We start from the raw sequence: 21810 nt of genomic DNA on the forward strand, positions 1-21810 counted from the left end.
TTCTTTTAAAATATTCATTTCCTGATCGAAAATAACTGACCAAGAATATGAGGGTGCCAACTTCTTCTGTCCTGCTGATGACCAAACAGAAAGGACGGTTACACTGCTCCCCCCCCCCCCCCCCCCCACGCCAGTGTTATGTTGGTTAGACACTATACATCATCAGTTAAGGATGTAGACCCCACAGTCTAAATATTACTTAATAAAGAAGTTACCGACAGCCCGGGGGTAAAACAAGAAGAATCTTTTGAAGCACGAAGAAAGCGAGGTGACATGACGGCGTTTCATCGGAAATCTTTGAAGCTGCAGACAAAATAATACAAAAGAAACTTGCATAATTAGGTTCTTAATGATTGCGAAAGAACATGATTTCCCACAAGTGGAGCAATGCTCTCACTGTTGCACTTCAAAAGAAAGAAGACAGAAGATAAAGAAGATAAAAACTTCATACCTCTCACTCTTCACAAGAGATTCATTTAAGTCAACTGCACAGAGAAAGTGTTGGATTTTAATTATGCAAAGGAACAAGCTAGCTTCAGAAGTGGACCACTTCCAAATTGTGAATATAATTTATAGAAAGAGGCAATGAGTCTAAATTACCACTTTCTCTGGGATTCGTAATCTTCAGAAAGTTTTTCTTTTTCGACAGAATCTGCAGTCTCGGCACTTAAGAGACAACGCGCGGATCCTACATGTTAGAACGCTGAAGAATTCATACGCTAGTGGGTCAACTCTCATTAGAATTCATCAAGAGAGCGGGAGATTCAGAACCTAAGAATTACCCGGGCGAGGAAGTTAAAAAATGTTATCACCAGCCCGCAGAGGGAGTTTTCAGAACCCTAAACTGGGAACAAAGAAGGAGTACGTGTTAACAAAACGTACTTTCCCCTTTCGTGACTGTACTGTGGTCTTTACCCCTTGTGTAGAGAAATGGAATGGAGGGAGATATTAGAATAAGTTCAAAAATACGTTTCGGAACCAACTGAAAGACTGAAATAAGATACAATTAACTTTGAAAGTAGAAGCAGTACAATTAATCAGTGAGCGAGTTAGTTTATTTAAGGCAACTGAAGACAGTCAGTGGATAATCAGCGAAAGAAATAAGCAGATGAGTAAATATGGCCTGCATTTCTTCACTAAACTAAATAAAGTGTGAAAAATCGGTTTTAGATGAGTCTGAAACGAAGAGTTTACAGTGTGTATTTACAGTTGTGTGTCTCGCGGTAGCGTTCTCGCTTCCCGAGCACATGGTCCCGGGTCCGATTCCCGGGTGGGTCAGGGATTTTCACCTGCATCGAGATGACTGGGTGTTGTTGTGTCGTCTTCATCATCATCATTCATCCCTATTACGGTCGGAGGAAGGCAATGGCAAACCACCTCCACTAGGATCTTGCCTAGTACAGCGGTGCGGACCTCCCGCAATGTCCCCTACGCTCTGTTACGGAGTATGGAACTTCATCATCATCATCATTTACAGTTTTATCTCGTGGTAAGTAGACAAGTAGAGATGGATGTTGGGAATTACTATCAGAAACAGGAAACTGAGAACTGCATCAGGGAACAGAGACTGGAATGGGAGACGTAATTCTGACTCCATCGAGAATGAAATGGAGGTGGACGGCAAACGTTGTCAGGACGACGAATGGTAGATGGGCCAAGGAAGTTCTGAATAACAAAGTATTTAGAAAATGACCTAATAGAGGAAGGATAAATGACTTCAGGCGCCATACAAGTCTGACACGCACTTGATACTGTAATGTATGAAGAAAGGAAGAGGCCTAAATGCAGCAATGGACGACAAATCACCGCCGATGATGACAGTGGTACTCTGTTGTTATATCGTACCTGTGGCTTGTACTGGACCGAATAACTGTTGTCTTACGAATTTATTTTCTGGAACAAAACATGTAAAACAAAGTATTCCTTCAGAAGTTACCCCAAGAATGTTATGTAAAGTACATAACTGAGCATCTTGGAGAGGTCCCTTGCTGGATATTGGAATTCTTACACTCACTTTCCATAATGTTTACTCTTTAGTGGGTTTAGTTGCTCACAGTAAAAATTAGTTTCAGTTTCGCTGTGATTTACAGTCACAGTACGATAGACAAAACTAATGGTCGTATAGACTGTAGTCAGCTCGTAATTACTGAAGTGGTAACACTCCTCTAACTGCTCTTTCAATCAATGCAGTTTCGTGCAGACTATCTGCCCAAAATAAAAGTAAACACATTAAGAAAGTATCATATACACTCTGGCCGTTCCCAGTTTTTTACTGGACTCATCGGTTGTGATTTTTCTGGCGTCCTCAAGAGTGATTTGGTGTTGAGTTTCATCAGGAGCGGGTTAACCTTTCCTCGTGAGTAAGCCACAAAGTGGCAAACAACACAACCTCATCCTGTATGCCATAATGAAAGGAAGATTAGGTTTTAAGTCCAGTTTACGACAAACTCTTAGACACAGTGTAAGGGTTAGTACAGGGGAAGGAAGTAGGCCGCATGATTTATGACTTAAGCGATTTATGGAAATCGTGGAAAACCTACATCACAAAAGCCAGAAGTTTTGAATCCCCATCCTGCACATCACCTGGTTCTGTTCCTCCACGGTATTCTGCTTGTGTACATTTGAAATGCCTTACAAAATATGACGATGACTGTGGAAATTTCAGGGAGAGACTTTCCGTAGGTGACTTAATTCTGCGGCAGATTTTCATCGTCTGGGACTACTTTGGCTCGATGCACTACAATGGGCTGAAAAATTTGGGTTCATATGTATTATAGGAGAACAGTCCCGGACTCCTACAGTTGTCAGGAGAGAGCGGGATGCAGTGATAAGCGTAGAGAACGCCAAGAAAACATCATTGACAATAATACCCTACTGGCCATTAAAATTGCTACACCACAAAGATGACGTGCTACAGATGAGAAAGTTAGCCGACAGGAAGAAGATGCTGTGATATGCAAATGATTAGCTTTTCAGAGCATTGACACCAGGTAGGCGCCGGTGGGGACACCTACAACGTGCTGACAAGAAGACATTTTTCAAACGATTTCTCATACACAAACAGTAGTTGACCAGCGTTGCCTGGTGAAACGTTGTTGTGATGCTTCGTGTAAGGAGGAGAAATGAGTACCATCACGTTTCCGACTGTGATAAAGGTTGGATTGTAGCCTATCGCGCTTGCGGTTTATCGTAACGCGAAACTGCTGCTCGCGTTGGTCGAGATCCAATGACTGTCAGCAGAGTATGGAATCGGTGAGTTCAGGAGGGCAATACGGAACGCCGTGCTGGATCCCAACGGCCTCGTATCACTAGCAGTCGAGATGACAGGCATCTTATCCGCATAGCTGTCACGGATCGTGCAGCCACGTCTCGGTCCCTGAGTCAACAGATGGGAACGTTTGCAAGACAACAACCATCTGCACGAAGAGTTCGACGACGTTTGCACCAGCATGGACTATCAGCTCGGAGACCATGGCTACGGTTACCATTGACGCTGCATCACAGAAAGGAGCGCCTGCGATGGTGTATTCAACGACGTACCTGGGTGACGAATGACAAAACGTCATTTTTTCGGACGAATCTAGGTTCTGTTTACAGCATCGTGATGGTCGCATCCGTGTTTGGCGACATCGCGGTGAACGCACATTGGAAGCGTGTATTCGTCATCGCCATACTGGCGTATCAGCCGGCGTGATGGTACGGGGTGCCATTGGTTACACGTCTCGGTCACCTCTTGTTCGCATTGACGGCATTTTGAACAGTGGACGTTACATTTCAGATGTGTTACGACCCGTGGCTATACCCTTCATTCGATCCCTGCGAAACCCTAGATTTCAGCAGGATAATGCGCGACCGCATGTTGCAGGTCCTGGACGGTCCTTTCTGGATACAGAAAATGGTTCAAATGGCTCTGAGCACTATGGGACTCAACTGCTGAGGTCATTAGTCCCCTAGAACTTAGAACTAGTTAAACCTAACTAACCTAAGGACATCACAAACATCCATGCCCGAGGCAGGATTCGAACCTGCGACCGCAGCGGTCTTGCGGTTCCAGACTGCAGCGCCTTTAACCGCACGGCCACTTCGGCCGGCTACAGAAAATGTTCGTCTGCTGCCCTGGCAGCACATTGTCCAGATCTCTTACCAATTCAAAACGTCTGGTCAATGGTGGCCGAGCAACTGGCTCGTCACAATATGCCAGTCACTACTCTTGATGAACTGTGGTATCGTGTTGAAGCTGCATGGGCAGCTGTATCTGTACACGCCATCCAAGCTCTGTTTGAGTCAATGCCCAGGAGTATCAAGTCCGTTATTAAGGACAGAGGTGGTTGTTCTGGGTACTGATTTCTGAGGATCTATGCACGCAACTTGCGTGAAAATGTAATCATGTGTCAGTTCTAGTATAATATCTTTGCCCAATGAATACCAGTTTATCATCTGCATTTGTTCTTGGTGTAGCAATTTTAATGGCCAGTAGTGTACATTTATTAAGTAGTCATACAGGATTGTCTTACAAAGCACCGCTCACAGCCATAAGAGGGGCCGGTATGCGCTCGACTTGGCGGCTCCACCGGCACAGCGAGGCGCCGCGTGGTGGAGGTTACGTCATGGGACGGCCGTCGACCGTGGACGCCTACGGCATCCAGCTCTACGTATCGATGTCCAAAGGTGACGTCGAAGATTTGTACTCACGAGTCACACTCCTAGGTCCACCTGAAGTACTCTTTGACTCACAAGAGCCACCTCTCCGCCCCCGTTTAGGAGGCAGGAGCTGGCAGCATTGGCGTCAGGCTAAGGAATGCGAAGAGCCGCAGCAGGAGCCGTCCCTCTCGAAGGTGGATGATGGGCAGTGTCCTCGTCATGCGGGTCGAGCCTGAAGCAGGATGGCGGTCGCCTCCACACCCCACCAACGTTGCTTCGAAAGTTTACAGCATCGTCGTTCCAGTCAGTCTCGTGGCACCACAGACGAGTGAAGACAGCTAGGCGTACACAGGGTCTACCTCCCTAACCCCCCCCCCTCTCACTGGATACCTGCAGCTGACACACGGGCTGAGACTACGCACTGGGCTGTCGGTAATCAGCGCTCAGCAATCCGACTGTGACCTGGTAGTCAAGGGCAGACAGGATTCGGTTACGATTGTGGACGGGCCGTAGTCAGTTACTGTCGGTTGCCTTTTACAGTTACAATTTATTTTAAACCAGTGATTCCAGACTCAACAATAAATAAAAAAAATACCACACGTTATTAATGAAGGAATAAACAACTGTGTAAATAATAGTGTTTCAGTGAGTGAGTTACAATTAAGCAAATCACCATTAAATACAGATACAACAGATAATGTTTTAAAAGCAAGCCACTGTGATCTGGGCAGAGGGCCTTACAAGCAGGGGATGGCAATAAATTAAGAATTGTTTAAAATTCGCTGCAACTTACAAATTAAAGGTATTGGAATATTAAAGCCAAGTCGCCACAAACACAACATACGAGATCAGACGCCAGGAATGCCAGTAAATAAGGTTTTAAAGGCTTACTGCCTAAATACAAATACCAAATTAGAATTTTAAGGCAAGCGACCACAATCACAGCTGAAGGCCTTACACGCCAGGAACGACAATAGTATTAAAAAAATTGAAACCTGCTGCAAAACAGCAAATACAATAGCAAAAGTTAATTAAAAAAACAAGCAACTGATCCAGACGGTGCTCCAGGAATCGACCTCTGAGAAAGTCCGGCAACCAAAACTTTTGCGAGCGATGAGATAGGCAGCCAAGAGTTGCATTCACTTCACAAGATGGTAACTCAGACTAGTGGCAGTCTGACGAATGACTAATGATAATCTTGCTGAAGCTACCTGACGTCTGATACACCAAATGCAACGATGGAACACCACGTCAAAGCCGGAACCGGCGGTCTGCACTACGTCCCCAGAATACTGTGTTTAGAGCGCCCGGAACGAGAAAGGAACCACTACCACCAGGTAGAAGAATCACCGACCGGCCTAAAATCAAGAAAGCTGTCAAAACTACACGCCTTACCGGGCAGCAGCGGCAAGGCGAGGAAACGTACACTGGCGTTGCACACACTAACCCCCAGGGCAGGTAACGGGGCGTTAGCGGCCACCAGGCAAGAAAAATTACCGCTGGTTGAACATAACAAATTGTAACAAGTTGAACGTAGGAAATAGTAATTAGAAGTCGAGGAAAGCTAATCAGATCCGCCTTCCCCAAGCTCTCCACTCGCTGCTCTTCGCCTCAGCGACACTACGAGCAGCAACACGAACCCAAATCACTGGAGACACGCTAGGTATCACAGTGGTGGAGGTTTCTCTACTTGCACTGAAATGCGCTCATCTCAAAGTTTGCTGCATCCGGTTTACGACGAGGTCGTGCACTCTCGTGACCACAGATCTTCCATCCGGCAGTCCATGCGCGCCGCCAGCGGTCCCGGCGTGTTCTGGCACTGCTCGGACCTGGCTCCTGCTGAGTCCCCAACCGAACTGCCACACCCCCACGACACGGAAAAACAACGACGTCACCCCAAAGATAGGGCAACAGTTACCACATATCGATAACCGCCGCTGCTGCCACTAGCGTACAGGCAACGCTTGCGAATAAGAGTGGCGCCAGTCAACACGAGAAGAAGACAAAGAACCTCAACCATGCCAACTAAACGATACCCTTTGGCCTTCAACAGAGGGCGGGAACCCACAAACAGCAGCAACGCGAGCCGCAGCACGGCTCACCGATATTTGTTAAGAATGGTGGGGTATTTACGTTGGCACTTATCACACGCTCTGCGGTGGGGATGGCTATGACATCATGTGTCCTGGTTTTTCCTCGCTGTCAGTTTTCCTACTGGCTTTAGACTATCGCGACTTCACCTTCCAGGGGCTCTTTACTGCTGGTTCGGCACATGAATACTTAATGTTGCGTTGCAGCTAGGCCTCCTTATGACTGGTTTTCACCAGAGTACGACTGTATCTCACGGCTTTCATGTTATTATGCTTCGCTTGCAGACTTGGGCTCTCGATCGTTCTTCTGTGCTGCGACAGTGTCCGTGTTTGCCGCAACCCGCTCAGAATTTCCTCCTAGCAAGGAGTCTACTGGCCACTGACGCAGGCGGTTTGGCTTCTGGAAGCTGGCATGGTAGAATTTGAACGAATTTTTAATGTCGGCCGGGGATAGGGACCTACTATCCTCCGACTGGCAACAGCATGTAAAATAGCAGAGAAGATGATACAGTGCAACACGAGGGCCCAAAACTACAGTATTAGTGAAAACATTTTGAGCATCCTAGAATGCTGTTGTGGACAACACATAGGAAAAGCAGACTGCAGACTGATTCACTAGAAGAGCCGTTAAGAGGTTTAACCTACCGACGAAAGAACTGACTTAGAAATCTGTCATTTTCCAGTATTGCTCCTTAGTCTGAGACCCTTACCAGATAGCACTGTACAGCAAATAGAAGACATCCAAAGGAAACAAGTGCGATTCATGTTCGTTTAGCAAGCTTGACAGCGTACGATCCAAGAGTAGCCAGCCAATATACTGCTTTCTCCTTCACATTTCTCGCGAAAACGCCAGACACAGATTCGAGCTCTAAGTGCGCAGCATTCGCGACCGCAACAGCGTAAGAGAGGGAGCGTTTGTGACAGATACACAAAGTACCCTCCGTCACGCACCGTAAGGTGGCTTGCGAGTGTAAATGTGTAGAGATCCAAAAGGCAGTAGATGAAGCGCAAAGGTTGATGCCGGGCTCCTTGAATTCCAGAAGACATTGGACACTGTTCTGGTGTCGACACGACGTAGGGCGTCTTGTGGAGAATTGATGTAGATATAAATCTTTCCTGTGTATGTAATTTTCACTCACTGATTCCTACAATAGAGCTGGACGAACCTAGATTTTCTAATCTTTGCGCTATGGACAAATTGAACAGTCTTCAGAAGAGGCGATATGCAGAATTGTAACAGCTTATACTACTGGACCATGCACAGCTGCAGTCACGAGGCACTTGAACCAGTTTGAGTATAAAATCCACACACAATTAATGTCCAACCAATAATTGTACAAAATCACAAAGTACCCTTCAGTGACTCATCGTTATTTTGCAACGTGAATAATAATAAGAAGCTCTCTCGTTGTATATTTGTTAATACTTGTTTCTTGGAACGGCTGCAATCATCCAGGGGTAGGCTCAATTTCTTCAGTATCTGAAATTAGTTCATCCGGGTCTTCGTCTCGAAATGTTTGAGAACACTAATGCCATTTTGACATCGCCGATTTATTACTAACTCCTTGTTTCAACACCAGTAACATTTGACACCACGTTCAAACATAATTCCACATGAACTGGCTCTTACTTTCAGGGCCTTATTAGAATAATTAATTGCCGGCCGGAGTGGCCGAGCGGTTCTAGGCGCTACAGTCTGGAACCGCGCGACCGCTACGTTCGCAGGTTCGAATCCTGCCTCTGGCATGGATGTGTGAGATGTTCTTAGGTTAGTTAGGTTTAAGTAGTTCTAAGTTATAGGGGACTGATGACCTCAGAAGTTAAGTCCCATAGTGCTCAGAGCCATTTGAAACCGCGTAAACAGAGAAATTCGTTACGGCAACTGTGACGCTTCGGTATCAGTTTCAAGAAAATATATTTATTGTGAAATAAACGCGCTCTTAAGTAGGTCTTCATCATTGTTTGCTTTTTCGATGTGCTAACAGCGGACGTGTTTCTAAAACAAATTGTGGACTTGGGTTGCGCCAATATGTGATGTTGCTGTTGTGGTCTTCGGTCCAAAGACTGGTTTTAATGCATCTCTCCATGCTGCTATATCCTGTGCGAGGCTCTTCATCTCCGAGTAATTACTGCAACCTACATCCTCCTGAATCTGCTTAGTGTATTCATCTCTTAGTCTCCCTCTACGGTTTTACCCCCATGCTTCCCTCCAGTACTAAATTGGTGATCCCTTGATGCCTTAGAATGTGTCCTACCAACCAATCCCTTCTTCTAGCCATGTTGTACCACAAAAATCCTTTTCTCTCCAGTTCTATTAAGTACTTCCTCAATACTTACGTGATCGACCCATCTAATCCTCGGCATTCTTCTGTAGCACCACATTTCAAAAGCTTCTGTTCCCTTTTCGCCTATACTGTTTATCGCCCGTGTTTCACTTCCATACATGGCTACACTCAATACAAATACTTCAAAATAGACTTCCAGACTCTTAAATCTAAACTCGATGTTAACAAATTTTCTCTTCTCCAGAAACGCTTTTCTTGTCATTGCCAGTCTAAATTTTATATCCGCTCCACTTCAACCATCATCAATTATTTTGCTGCGCAAGTAGCAAAACTCATCTACTACTTTAAATGCCTTATTTCCCAATCTAATTTCCACAGCATAACCTGACTTAATTCGACTACATTCCATTATCTTCGTTTTGATTTTGTTGACATTCATCTTATACGCTCCTTTCAAGGCACTGTCCATTCCGTTCAATTGCTCTTCCAAGTCTTTTGCTGTCTCTGATAGAATTATAATGTCATCGGCCAACCTCAAAGTTTTGTTTCTCCGTCTTCTTGGACTTTAATTCCTACTCCGAATTTTTCTTCTGTTTCCTTTACTGCTTGTCCAGTATAGAGATCGATTAACATAGGAGATGGGCCCGAACCCTGTCTCACTCCCTTTTCAACCACTGCTTTCCTTTCATGGCCCTAGATTCTTATAACTGCCATCTGGTTTCTGTACAAGTTGTAAATAGCTTGTCGCTCCCTATATTTTACCCCTACTGCCATTACCATTTCAAAGAGAGTATTCGACTGAACATTGTCAAAAGCTTTCTCCTAGGCCTACAAATGCTGTAAACGTAGATTTGCCTTTCCTTAACCTGTCTTCTATGAGAAGTCGTAGAGTCATTGTTGCCTCACGTCTTCCTACATTTCCGCGGAATCCAAAGTGATCTTCACCGAAGTCGGCTTGTACCAGTTTTTCCGATCTTTTGTAAAGAATTACGCGTGGACTGCGTAAAAATCTTTTCATGTCACTTTTCTTGCCCAAAAAAAGACATGAGGTTTCTTCGCCGAAAATTTAACATAAGAAGATTTTTGGGTTTACAAAGATAAACGGAAGCTAATCCCAAATTAGTTTGCTCATTTGCAAACCTCGTACTCGTTATCTAAAGGACACTGTTTACCTCCGATCTATTTATGTAAACGGTGTGTTTTCGTCGAGTAGCCTGCGTAGGGGCTGAAGTTGCCCTTTGCGTGGGCAGACTGTAAGCGCAGTTCCTAATTGCGTCCTCGATGACAGAGTGAGCGAGGGAGGATGACAAAGGGGTAAGGGCTGGCCGCCTAGCGGTTTCTAAAAAGGGAGCCCGAGAGCTTTCATTGAGGTAACGCGCCTGGGGGAAGAGCGGCAGGTGCACGAGCAACAGGTACGTCCGCGCCCCGCGCATGCGCAGGGACGGCAGCGGAGTCGGTGGTGGGGGCACCCCCACCCCCTGCCCCCAGGCCGCGAGCAGGCGCGGTCGCGTCCGCGGCCTGCCCAGCCAGTAGTGTGGGTGCTGTGATGCGGTGCGGGTCGCGGTCGGCTAGTGCCGGAGACGCGGTGGCCGAGGCGTAGCAGCAGGCAGCGTCAGAGCTGGCGGCGGCACAGCAGCCGCCGGGCGGCGCGGGCGCCATGAAACTGCAGCTGATCGTCGTCGAGACGGGCGAGAGGTGGCGGCGCGCGCTCCTCAGGTAACTCCTGATGTGTGTCGCCGCGGAGCGCAGCAGGGTCGCCCGGGCTGGGCGAGTGCGTGACCGCCTCGACCGGCCGTGGCGTGGCGTGCGGGCCGACCGGCACGCGCTTATCGACCGCGCCGAACACGCCCCGGGGTCGCGGCGCCGGCGCCGGCGCCAGGACGGTGCCACAGCCACAGTCAGTGCCTCAGCACCGGCTCCCGCGAATTTCTGTCCGTACAACAGAGACTGCGATATCACCCAAGTTTAAACTAGCAGAGGGCACTCGGCGAAAGCAAAAGAAAAAAGGCAGCTCAACTTAATAAGAGAGTGTGTAACAGGTTACAATGAAGCAGTATGACAGCGCTACCACGGCGAGACTACCACGCGATTCTGACTGATGGCCGTGTCATCCTCATCCGAATGGCGTCATTCGGGTACGGTGCGCGCAGGAAATGTCGAAAAACCTCAGTTGACCGAAATGTCCCTTGGATCTTTCGGAAACCAACGTAGATATTTCCGAGAATAGGTTTCCGGTCCAAATCTGCGAATTATCCTCTGTGTTATGTCACTCCTGTAGAAAGTATGGAGATAAAATAAATTTAATAGCACTTCGAAGAAACTGTCACCTCGTCGTTATTACTACCTTCACTCGATCCGGAAATGGAACATAATTAGCCTTGTGTCATAGAACGCTGCCCACATTGTTTACGTGAATTATAGCAATTAGCGGAGTAAAGATACGGAACTAACTGGTGAAACACAGGAAAAACAAGTGTTTTTGGAATATTTCGCAGGACGTTTTATCATTTCCATCCCTCTCCCGTGTCAGTATGTGACTTGTTTTTCAAGTCTGAGTGTCAGAAATTTCATTTTCGTGTATTGGACTTATCTGAAAACAGGAGCTACTTCTATCATCAGATGACACGGAATAATGTAGTGTCCGTACACTGTGTACTTTCGCACTGTAAACCTATCTTCGGGGTGTCATTATGTGTCATTACCGCGTTAGCATGTATCCCAGGAAGGTATATTAACTTAATTAGTATTTTCACTTCCGACCGTAATTTTAAAGCTCGTAGCGGTTTTCAACGTTGTATATAAGCCAATAGTCATCTACTGGAGATAATGCAATTTATGTATGTCTAAGGCAAATAAATAAGTAGGTGAATCATAACGCTGAATTTCTATACTCCTGTGTTCTCCAAAGGACACAAAAACTAAAAAGCACAACAATAATCAGAGGATCTTGGATCGAAATACGAGTGCGAAGAAGATAGTGACAAAACAGAATTTTAACGCGTGAATTTTGTTGTGCCCAATATGGTGGTCTTCATTCTGTGGATGAATCGGAACAGCTCTCGGTACTATTCCGGCATTCGAATCGTTATGTTATTTGTATAGCGCAACTGCATCATGCGGAGGTTACCTTTATCGTAGATTATATGCTGACATATGGCGTAGAATCCGGAGGTTTGTAACTGCATGCTTAAGCTATATGAAAGTACGGCTTCCATTATTGGTGCGAGTATTGAATACAACATATGGTACACGCCCCCCCTCCCCCCCCTTCCCCCATACAAAGTCCGCCACATACTGTAGTGGCTTCTACTTTCACTGTGGTAGGGTTGCTTAAGAAATACTCGCGCCTCCTGCGAAGCCAAAGTTCTTCTCGAACATCGAAATGTCGCACTGTGCGTGCAAACGCAATGCTAGTAATAGTAAACGCTTCGATCTTCCTTCTCGCATGGTTCTTCCCAGGCTGCCATCTGCTACCAAAAGTATCTTTTTCAGCTCTTTCGATTGGCCGTTAACGTTCTAGCAGAAGGTGTTGGATTTTCTTAAAAAGTATCAGTTCTTCACGACCACTCTGATCTATCCGGAATTTTTCCGCGGCAAATTCTAGTGGCCCAGGGGTTCTCTTTGCGACAACGCGGGTCTCCTGACGGGCAGTACCCCAGCGCGGTTGGTTCATTGTCCTCGCAGCTTTCACTCCCAGACCCGACAAAGGGGAGGTTTCTCTGCTGTCCGTACACTTTCTCGTTTGTCCTTGCTCTGGGTCGCGTCTGACGCCAGGAGCCAAAAAACAGCGGAAAAGGAGGCCCGTTGTCAAGAACAGAAGAATACTTCGTGTGGAAATATCTCTGGATTCACTAAGGAGCTAATGTTTCTCTTGGAGTTTTGAAATATTTTGGGTTTTTTTGCAGAATAAGGTGGCAAACAATCTCGTCATTATGAAAAACGTTGAATATCATACGAATTTTGCTTTGAAATGTGCAGAAGTTCGGTTTTCATACATTTTTGCTAAAATGATTATTACATTAAACTGACGGATGCTTGAATCTTACTTTTCAAGGCCTTTCAGGTATTGTTTGTAAAAATTTGCTGATTAACAATCCCACCGTGTCTTCCGTCGGCGCCAATGGTGCCACGTTATTACTCCTTATTTAAGAGTTAAGCATCTTGTTTATTAGATCAGTTTACGAGTCAGCATCTTGCGCTTCGCTGTACGTTTTAAGGCAACTAACTCACTTGTTTCCGTGAGTGTGAAATAGGCTTGTCTTCTCATCTCAGTAATTCTGAAATACCTTATTTTTTTCTTTTTCTCCTTCTCCCCCTTATAGATCAGAACATAGCTGCAGACCCGAAATCGTTAATCTTGGTTAAATAAATAGGACTGTTACCATAGCTGAAGAATTCACTTTTCGCTGATAAAGGTGTGTAATCAGTCTTATTTATAATATGAGTATATTGACATTGTTAATATAAATGTTATTGATACTGTCAGTATTATTGAGACACGTCGTTGCTGCCCTGAATTTTGAAAGTGAATACGATAGTTGCTTCATTTCGCAGTTTTGAATATTGCCGTACGCCATCCTTTTGCATTACATGCTTGCATAGCAAATAAATGTTAAATGTTGATTCCCCATTGTTCAAGCTGTACTTTCTTTTATTTTCATACCCTCTACCGGAAATACAAAGCACGTACGTGTTTCAGAATTTTAACTATGTTTACTTGGAAGGCAGCATACGTGCTTCCCACATCTCGAGCGTAAATATCCACCCACTTATTTTAATTGCGACTACGAACGTGGCCGGGAAACTAGGACTACACATATGGGGCAGTAGTGAAGAGGTCAGAGATGCTTAACAGCGAAAGCGGTGCCAGTTATTGTCCCTGGTTTCTGCACTGATAAAAACATGTTTTGTTTTTTTCTTAGAGTGGGGTATATCTGCAAAGCATGTGTCCACCAGCATTTACTGGTGAATTCCACGCATAACCAGTTGGTCTAGTGCCCCTGTTAATAGGCCACCTGCTGACGTGGGCGTCGGCGGCGGATTCAAAGGCAGAGACGAGGAAGGAAGGGGTGATAGAGAAGAGGGGGAGGGGGGAGAGACAAGGGGCGCGGCCCGTCGGCGAACCGCCGAGGCTGGCCGAGATGGCGGTGACGTCACGGCTACGTCACAGTTCACTCCCACCCACCGTGATCGATAAGGTCGGTCGCCCTCCAAAGCCGCTCCTCTTTTTCCATTTCACCCTCGACCCTCTTCTCACTACTATTCTCGTCTCTCTCTCTCTCTCTCTCTCTCTCTCTCTCTCTCTCTCTCTCTCTCCCTCCCCGAGAGCACGTGAGGGAGGACCGAGAACAGAACGAGTGGGACAGCAGCATTCGATAGGCTGCCCCGGTATTCGCCCCCAATCTGGTGGACACATGTGAAAATATTTCATCTCTTAATTATTGCTGTACTCGTAATACCATTTCGTGACCTAGTGTCAAGAGAACAGATGATTACTACAAACTGTTGGCTTTGCTATTTAAAAGAAACAGTTATTACTTTTTTTTAAATCAGATCCGACTGCTGCGTTTTCGTGTACTAACAGCAGGCAGTCTTGTTTGTATGATTTGTTAAAATAATTAACACAGCCATGGCTGATTAGTCAGACTACACAGATGGCGTCAAGCTAATGCTCATTAAGAAACGGGCATTTACATTTTCTGCGTATATGGTTTAGGATGCTTTTTGAAAATTATATTAGCATTTTTACTAACTTTTAAAAGTGGTCCTGTCCTCATTTGCACGTCCCGGATAACATTGTATGCTTCACACAAATGCCACATCTGTAACAAATCATTTCCATTGTTAACAATATTGCGGTACCAGGATATGTGTAGACACTAGAGATATGTAGCTTCATTGTTGTACCAACAAGTGAACTCTTCATGCCGGCTGGTGTGGCCTAGCGGTTCTAGGCGCTTCAGTCTGGAACCGCGCGACCGTTACGGTCGCAGGTTCGAATCCTGCCTCGGGCATGTATGTGTGTGATGTCCTTAGGTTAGTTAAGTTTAAGTAGTTCCAAGTTCTAGGGGACTGATGACGTCAGATGTTAAGTCCCATAGTGCTCAGAGCCATTTGAATCATTTGAACTCTTCATTTCAATAACGATGAGCCCTCCCTCAAGGCGGGCAAGCAGTCGAGGCAAGGATTGTTTCGGGAGATAACCTGCAGGCCCTTGTTTACTCAGATTAAGCCCCGAAGATTTTTACGACCTCCTATTATTTCCATTATTGTTAGTACACCCAACAAACAAGTGTAGTGTGAAAAATTGTGATTACCCCTGTCTGTGCTGCTAACTGAGGCCTACTCCCTGACTGAAGCACGATGTAGCCTAAAACTGCCATGCGCTTTCAATCACTGCGCCAGTTTGTGCAAGCTGTGACGCATCTGTGAATTAAAGGTGACAGTAAAAGTGATCCCTGAGGTGCAGAAGGGACCAGACGATATTTCTTTTCGGTATTGACTTTCAGTTGATTTGCTTCAGGCGACTCTTTCTTTATCTGTTTCCATTGCCCCAGAATTCTCAAAATGACTCTTCTTACGATAATGCACGTGCGTTCTACACAAGAATGTGCATGCAGCATGAACGAGAATCACGATTGCCGTTGTAAGGAACTCTTTGTGCAACACGTGACTGCAGCTCTGCAAGAACGCAGCTCTATCCACACAACTATTTTCATGCAGCATGCAACAACACATGGTGCTTGCCACGTGGAAGATTTAGCTCGAGAAACCGCATCATCTCTAAGCAATTAAAAGATGTGTGGCCTTCCAGACACCCGACATAATCCATATGACTCGTCGTTGTAGGGATATCTGAAAGATCGTGTCCATCGGGGATGCATCCAGACTCTTCCTGATCTGAAGGGTAGCACAAGGCGACGTATCGCCCTTATTACACCGGATATGCTGCAATCAACTGTCGATCACGCCGTGTTACGGATGCAGTATATTGCTGAGTCGGGAGACCATACTGAACACATGTTGTAACTTGTGACCGTATCCTAATACAGGTGCCAGAACCACCGTTATCATGTGTTTGAGTGTTCCTTCCCTTTTCCTGCATTCACACCACAATCTGACTGCTTACAGCGCCATTTTTCACCTGATGGCAGAAAGTGTTCAGATGTGTGTGAATTCCTAAGGTACCAAACTGCTGAGATCATCGGTCCCTAGACTTACACACTACTTAAACTAACTTATACTAAGAACAACACACACGCCCATGCCCGAGGGAGGACTCGAACCTCCGGCGGGAGTGGCCGCACAATCAGTGACATGGCGCCTCTAACCGCACGGCAGGCAGAAAGTGGAACTATTATTTTTTCAGCATACTTCGCGAGCGCACTGATTGATGAACGCACCTACGATGTTTCAGCGTCCTGCGATGTATACAGCCCGCACTGCAGCACCGTCAGTTTAATGGTAACCACCAGGTGTGCAAGTGTTCAAACTTACCGCGCTCCATACACGAGCGCAACGCGAAGATAGCCAATAATACGTGGTACAGGGATAAGTACCCTCCGCCACATACTTCAGATAGATTTTCACGGTATGGCTGTAGAGGTATGTGTATTCACCCTATTTTGTCGAAAACTGATATGGCTATGTAAGAATACAGGGTAATTCTTACAAAAAAAGTCAAAGCAGGAACCAGCCACTATTAATAATGCTATTTGTTATGTGCGACACTCCGATGACATTTAACGTTCAAGGGGATGAGGGGAGCGGCAGAAAACGGTGACATGTCAACATAACTCCCGGAGCCTATATGTTCTTAATACATGGCGTTATTGAGCGAGGTTGGTTGGAGTTTTTACCTTTTTGTAAGAATTAGACCGAATGTTCATTCAGTTCCTAGCTGTAATTTGGCTGTTAATGTTGAGTAATAAACATCCTGCTCCCATTTCTAACAGAATTTTACAGAAAATAATTAATTTTTGCTACTGGCCACTTCACCTGTTACTGTGTAGGTTGTTCTCTGAATTCAGAGCGCTTTGTTTATGATTTATTTCCCCAAGCTTCCATTACAAGAGAGAACGTTCCGCACTTAACAATGACGTCCCTACAGTAGCATGGCCCGACACGAGCCGTCTCGTCTTTCCCCAGCGACAATTTGGAGAATGATTCTGTTCCTCGAAAGGGCCTCAGTCAGGCAAGGTATTCTTTTAACTTGGAGTCCTTCGGCTGTCATGCTAATTGTGCTAATACTCAAATACCAAGTGCAGTTTGGCCTGTTACGTTTGTACCAGTCATGAAGCATGTACAACTGTAAGCAACTGCATCTCTGTTATTATTATGCTAATACCTAGCTGAGCATTTCAGGAATCGTCACACAACCAACCAGACTACATTTACACGTTCATATGGAGGTTTCTTGTGGCGGTGTGCTTCTAGTATATATTTAAACATTCACTCCGCATTCAATAATGTTCTGAAAATTACGAACCCTGGCAAAATTACTGTCTATGTATTCATGATGTGGGTGGTCAATAAAATGTGCAGCAAAGCAAGTATTGGGCCAATTACAGTTTTCTGCTGTATCAACGGTTGACATTAGACAACCAGGATTAAAAAAGTGTTACGCAGGGAAAGGTAAAGCTCCCCTCCTGCCACCATCTCCACCTCTAGGCATGAAACGCCTTCGGGACTGTAATCAATCACAGCCCAGTGACCCCATAAATTGTTGGTTCTATTGTAATGTACGAGGGCTGTTCAGTAATGAGTGATCATAATTCTTTTATGGTCATAATTTCTCGCGCTAAAATTTAATCTTATGATATTCTGTTAGCTTAATGTGCAACAAACACGCCGCAGTAGTTTGATTGTTGGGACTCCTGGTTCCCGCCTGTGAGAAGCAGGCAAGGTCAGACTCGTTAGTATCGCCTACCGCTGCAATGGAAGCAACACGCCAGGAACAATGTGCGGCTTTGAAATTCTGCTTTCGCCTCAACAAACCTTCAGCTGAGGCTTATACAATGTTACAGGAGGCCTATGGAGAGTCTGTTATTCCCTATAGCACAGCTCGAAGGTGGTTTAAAATTTTTAAATAGGCGAGGCAATCAGTTTCAAAGGAAGGTGGACCCGGTGCTCCAGTTACTGCTCTTACAGAAGAAAACATCAACACTGCTGCTGTCATTGTGAGAGAGGATCGACGAATTACCTTAAGATCACTTTCTGAAATACTGAACTTTTCATTGGGTGCCACTCAAACTTTGGTGACAGAAAAATTACACGTGACACGTGTTTGTGCGCGATGGGTTCCAAGACTTGATTCCCGAAGGACATCCCGTGCAGGTCTGTATGCAGTTACAGTTGATGTTAGAGGAAGATCCGGAGTTTCTTTCAAATGTAATCACTGCTGATGAAACTTGGCTACATAATTTTGATCCCGAGAGCAACAGCAAAGCTCAGTGTGGAAATCTCCTTCATCTCCAATTCCCGAAAAAGCAACAGCAAATATTGTACCTGCACACACATCAGTAATTGGACAATACTAACAATACTACAGGGATGTCCTGAAAACATTGCAAGTCCATATCAAGCGCAAAAGATCACATTTCTGTGAAGCAGGCTGGATGCTGCACCCACCACGATAATGCGCTGCCGCATATTGTCAATGTTGTTGCTGAATATTTTGCAAAAATCTACTTGAAATGCATCTCTCACCCCCCTCCCCCGTTTATGATCCAGATTTAGCCCCATATGACTCTTTTCTATTCCCTAACATGCAGAAACACCTTCGTGGGAGGCGTTATCAATCATCAGAACCAGTGGTGAAGGCTGCGGAGGCGATTTTGAAGGACCTCTCAAAAAATGGTTTCCACCCTGTATTTGAAGACGGACAGAAACGCTGGGACAAGTGCATCGCATTCATGGGAAACTACTTTGAGAAGGACCATCAAAATATGAGGATGAGTAAAGGTATGTTGCCAAAAAAATTAGGATCATTCCTTATGGAACAGCCGTCGTAGTTACTTTCCGATTATGGTTACGCACCCCGATCTACCACCAAGGGTGCTAGGGGAGACTTACCCGAATACATATTTCTGTAAGTAGTAAGTGAAATACGGAGCCAGTTTAGTTGAAATTGCCCCAGGTGCTTCTGAGTTATGCTTATATTTTCCAACTTTCCACCTCGAAGTGTGTCACACTATGGTAATAGGAACCTGTAGTGATAAGTGAACAGAGTGTGGCTGGTATTGCCTTGCATTACATCGACATTATTTTAACATTCATCCTGCGATCGTGACGCGAGAAACAGTGGAATTTGGCTAGTAATGGGCGTCTACAGTCATCAGAATTAGCTGATGACCACCATCTGGGAGGGCTGTGTCAGCCCAGAAGTAGTCCGTTACGAACAACAGCGTAAACCCTCCGTCACCGTGCTGCACGTAAGATGTGGGCAGATTTTTATCAATGGCGTCGTCTTGTCTTCACTAATAACCACATGATTAGTTGGACACCTGATGATCGTTGAAATAGTGTGCAGAGGCCATGCAGTCTCCCTGATCCAGCGGGAAGCTGCGTTAGTTATGTTTCAGGGCGGTACCCTGTCCGAATGTAGGTTGCGTCTCATTGTTGTCGAGGATACTTTGAGGGCTTTTTCCTGTTCAGGCAGGGTCCTCCGACCTATTGTGCAGCTATACAGACAACATTTCGGCGATGAGTTCGTCTTTTAAGACGAGCATAAGGGGCCCACTCATTAACACCTTCCTCCAGAAGGTGGGAATCGACCGAGTGGAATGGCCTGCGTTATCTCCTGGCATTAACTCGACTGAGCACTATTTGAACGAGTTCAAGCCTGCAGTCCATCGTTGCAGGGAGCCTCCGCACAAACTGGATGACTTCAGCAGGACCGCTGTCACATTTCGGGGCACGCTTGAGCAGCAACTTCTCCACCACCTTTTGATGGGCAATGTGCCCAGAAGGACATAAGACTAGGTGGAGGAACACTGCACTGAATGTTACCTAGCAGCAGATTTTGAATTCACAGATGTCCACTTTCCAACAGACTTCCGTATGAAGATGGTATCTGTTCTCTCTCAACTTATTGTACCGCACTATATTCTGTGCCGGCCGAAGTGGCCGTGCGGTTAAAGGCGCTGCAGTCTGGAACCGCAAGACCGCTACGGTCGCAGGTTCGAATCCTGCCTCGGGCGTGGATGTTTGTGATTTCCTTAGGTTAGTTAGGTTTAACTAGTTCTAAGTTCTAGGGGACTAATGACCTCAGCAGTTGAGTCCCATAGTGCTCAGAGCCATTTGAACCATTTGCCTATATTCTGTGCAGATGCACAAACAGTGCCCGAAATCTTACGGCAATCGGCAAAAAGCCGCGAGTAATGAGTATAATGGGCAGGGGCACTATGAATATAGTGCGGGACAATAAGTTGAGAATGTTGGTATGGCGGGAGGCGTGTCAGAGATAAGTCCCTGCAATCGCACTATCCTCTGTGTCCTCGGTGGCTCAGATGGATAGAGCCATGTAAGCAGGAGGTCCCAGGTTCGAGTACCGGTTGGGGCACACATTTTCAACTGTCCCCGTTGACTTATATCAACGCCTGTATGCAGCTAGGGGTATTCATTTCATTGTAATTTCAGACTTAATTTTGGTGATATTTTCCACAGTGTAGTTATTATACCAGAGTGTAATGGGTATAAGTGCAGGTATTTTTATATTTCGTTGTATAATATGTACACGCATCAGTGTGTATTGGTTGTTTTCTTGTACTTGTCGAACAGTCTTCCCACAAACACGTCATGAACTTTACTGTCTGATGTTTTCTGCATGCCCGTAATTGCACCACTAAGCGGACTACGCCTGTCAGTATAGACTAATCGTCTTGAATCCACGTGTCCACATTTCAGCACCTGATGTGCAGCCCAAGGGAAAATAAGCATTTATCGCTTGCTCTTGCCACTTGCAGTTGGAGGTACAAAACAACCTAAAAACGTACTACTCCTAATAGCTATAATTATAAGTCTGCAAATGATGTAAATACTGGTGCAGTGTTGTTCAGTACACTGTCCTCAGTCATCAGTAGAAATATCTGTATTTACAGCCAGTATTTTAGATTCAGAAGGCTTATACTTTCATTCCCTGCTCAATTCGAATCTAAGACAAACGCATTGGCAAGTATCCAGGTGGTGCAAAAAAACGTTTTAGTCGTTTAGAGCCGTGATCTTAAAACACAGAAAATTGCGCATCAAAACAGGCAAAATAAAAAGTATTGATGTGACAGGGTAATACATCAGTTTACGGTGGGAAGGGTGGGGTGGCAGAAGAAGATAAACTCCGCTGGAGAATGGCAGAAAGGCTTGAAGGAAATGAGAAAAACTGCCGTGATCTTAACGTAAGCAGAGATATTTGCCAGAATCACTTGACATATAAATTGCCAATGAGGATCAGTTCTGGGTTTGTTCCTGCTGCCTTTATCTGACGGGCAATGTGTCAAAGCAACAGGTTGAGAAACCACACAAGCCTCGTGGAATATTTCAGCCGGCTTTCGCACGGCTTCTTGCGCAATATATCTGCCGTGCGAAGAGCACGAGTCTATGGAAACGCTTGCAAACAGTATGTACAGAGAATACATAACCACTCTGAGCAAAAAACGAGCGCCGGCAGGTGTGGCCGTGCGGTTCTAGGCGCTACAGTCAGGAACCGCGCGTCCACTACGGTCGCAGGTTCGAATCCTGCCTCGGGCATGGATATGTGTGATGTCCTTAGGTTAGCTAGGTTAAAGTAGTTCTAAGTT

At 45.6% G+C, this 21810-nt stretch overlaps 1 protein-coding gene across 2 annotated transcripts in view; it reads left to right on the top strand.

The window, feature by feature from the left end:
- LOC126236048 (phosphatidylcholine:ceramide cholinephosphotransferase 2-like) overlaps positions 1-21810 on the top strand; it is a 321725-nt gene that overhangs the window by 155684 nt on the left and 144231 nt on the right. Inside the window, exon 1 of one of the 2 annotated variants that reach the window (XM_049945085.1) lies at positions 10577-10732. The exons of the other annotated variant lie outside the window; for it this stretch is intronic. Within the exon in view, the coding sequence (XP_049801042.1) occupies positions 10674-10732 (59 nt within the window). The 5' untranslated portion in view covers positions 10577-10673. Of the gene's footprint in view, positions 1-10576; positions 10733-21810 lie in introns of those variants that run through there. 2 annotated transcript variants of the gene reach the window in all.

The sequence above is a fragment of the Schistocerca nitens genome, chromosome 2 (genome assembly GCF_023898315.1).
Source record: "Schistocerca nitens isolate TAMUIC-IGC-003100 chromosome 2, iqSchNite1.1, whole genome shotgun sequence".
Classification (NCBI taxonomy): domain Eukaryota; kingdom Metazoa; phylum Arthropoda; class Insecta; order Orthoptera; family Acrididae; genus Schistocerca; species Schistocerca nitens.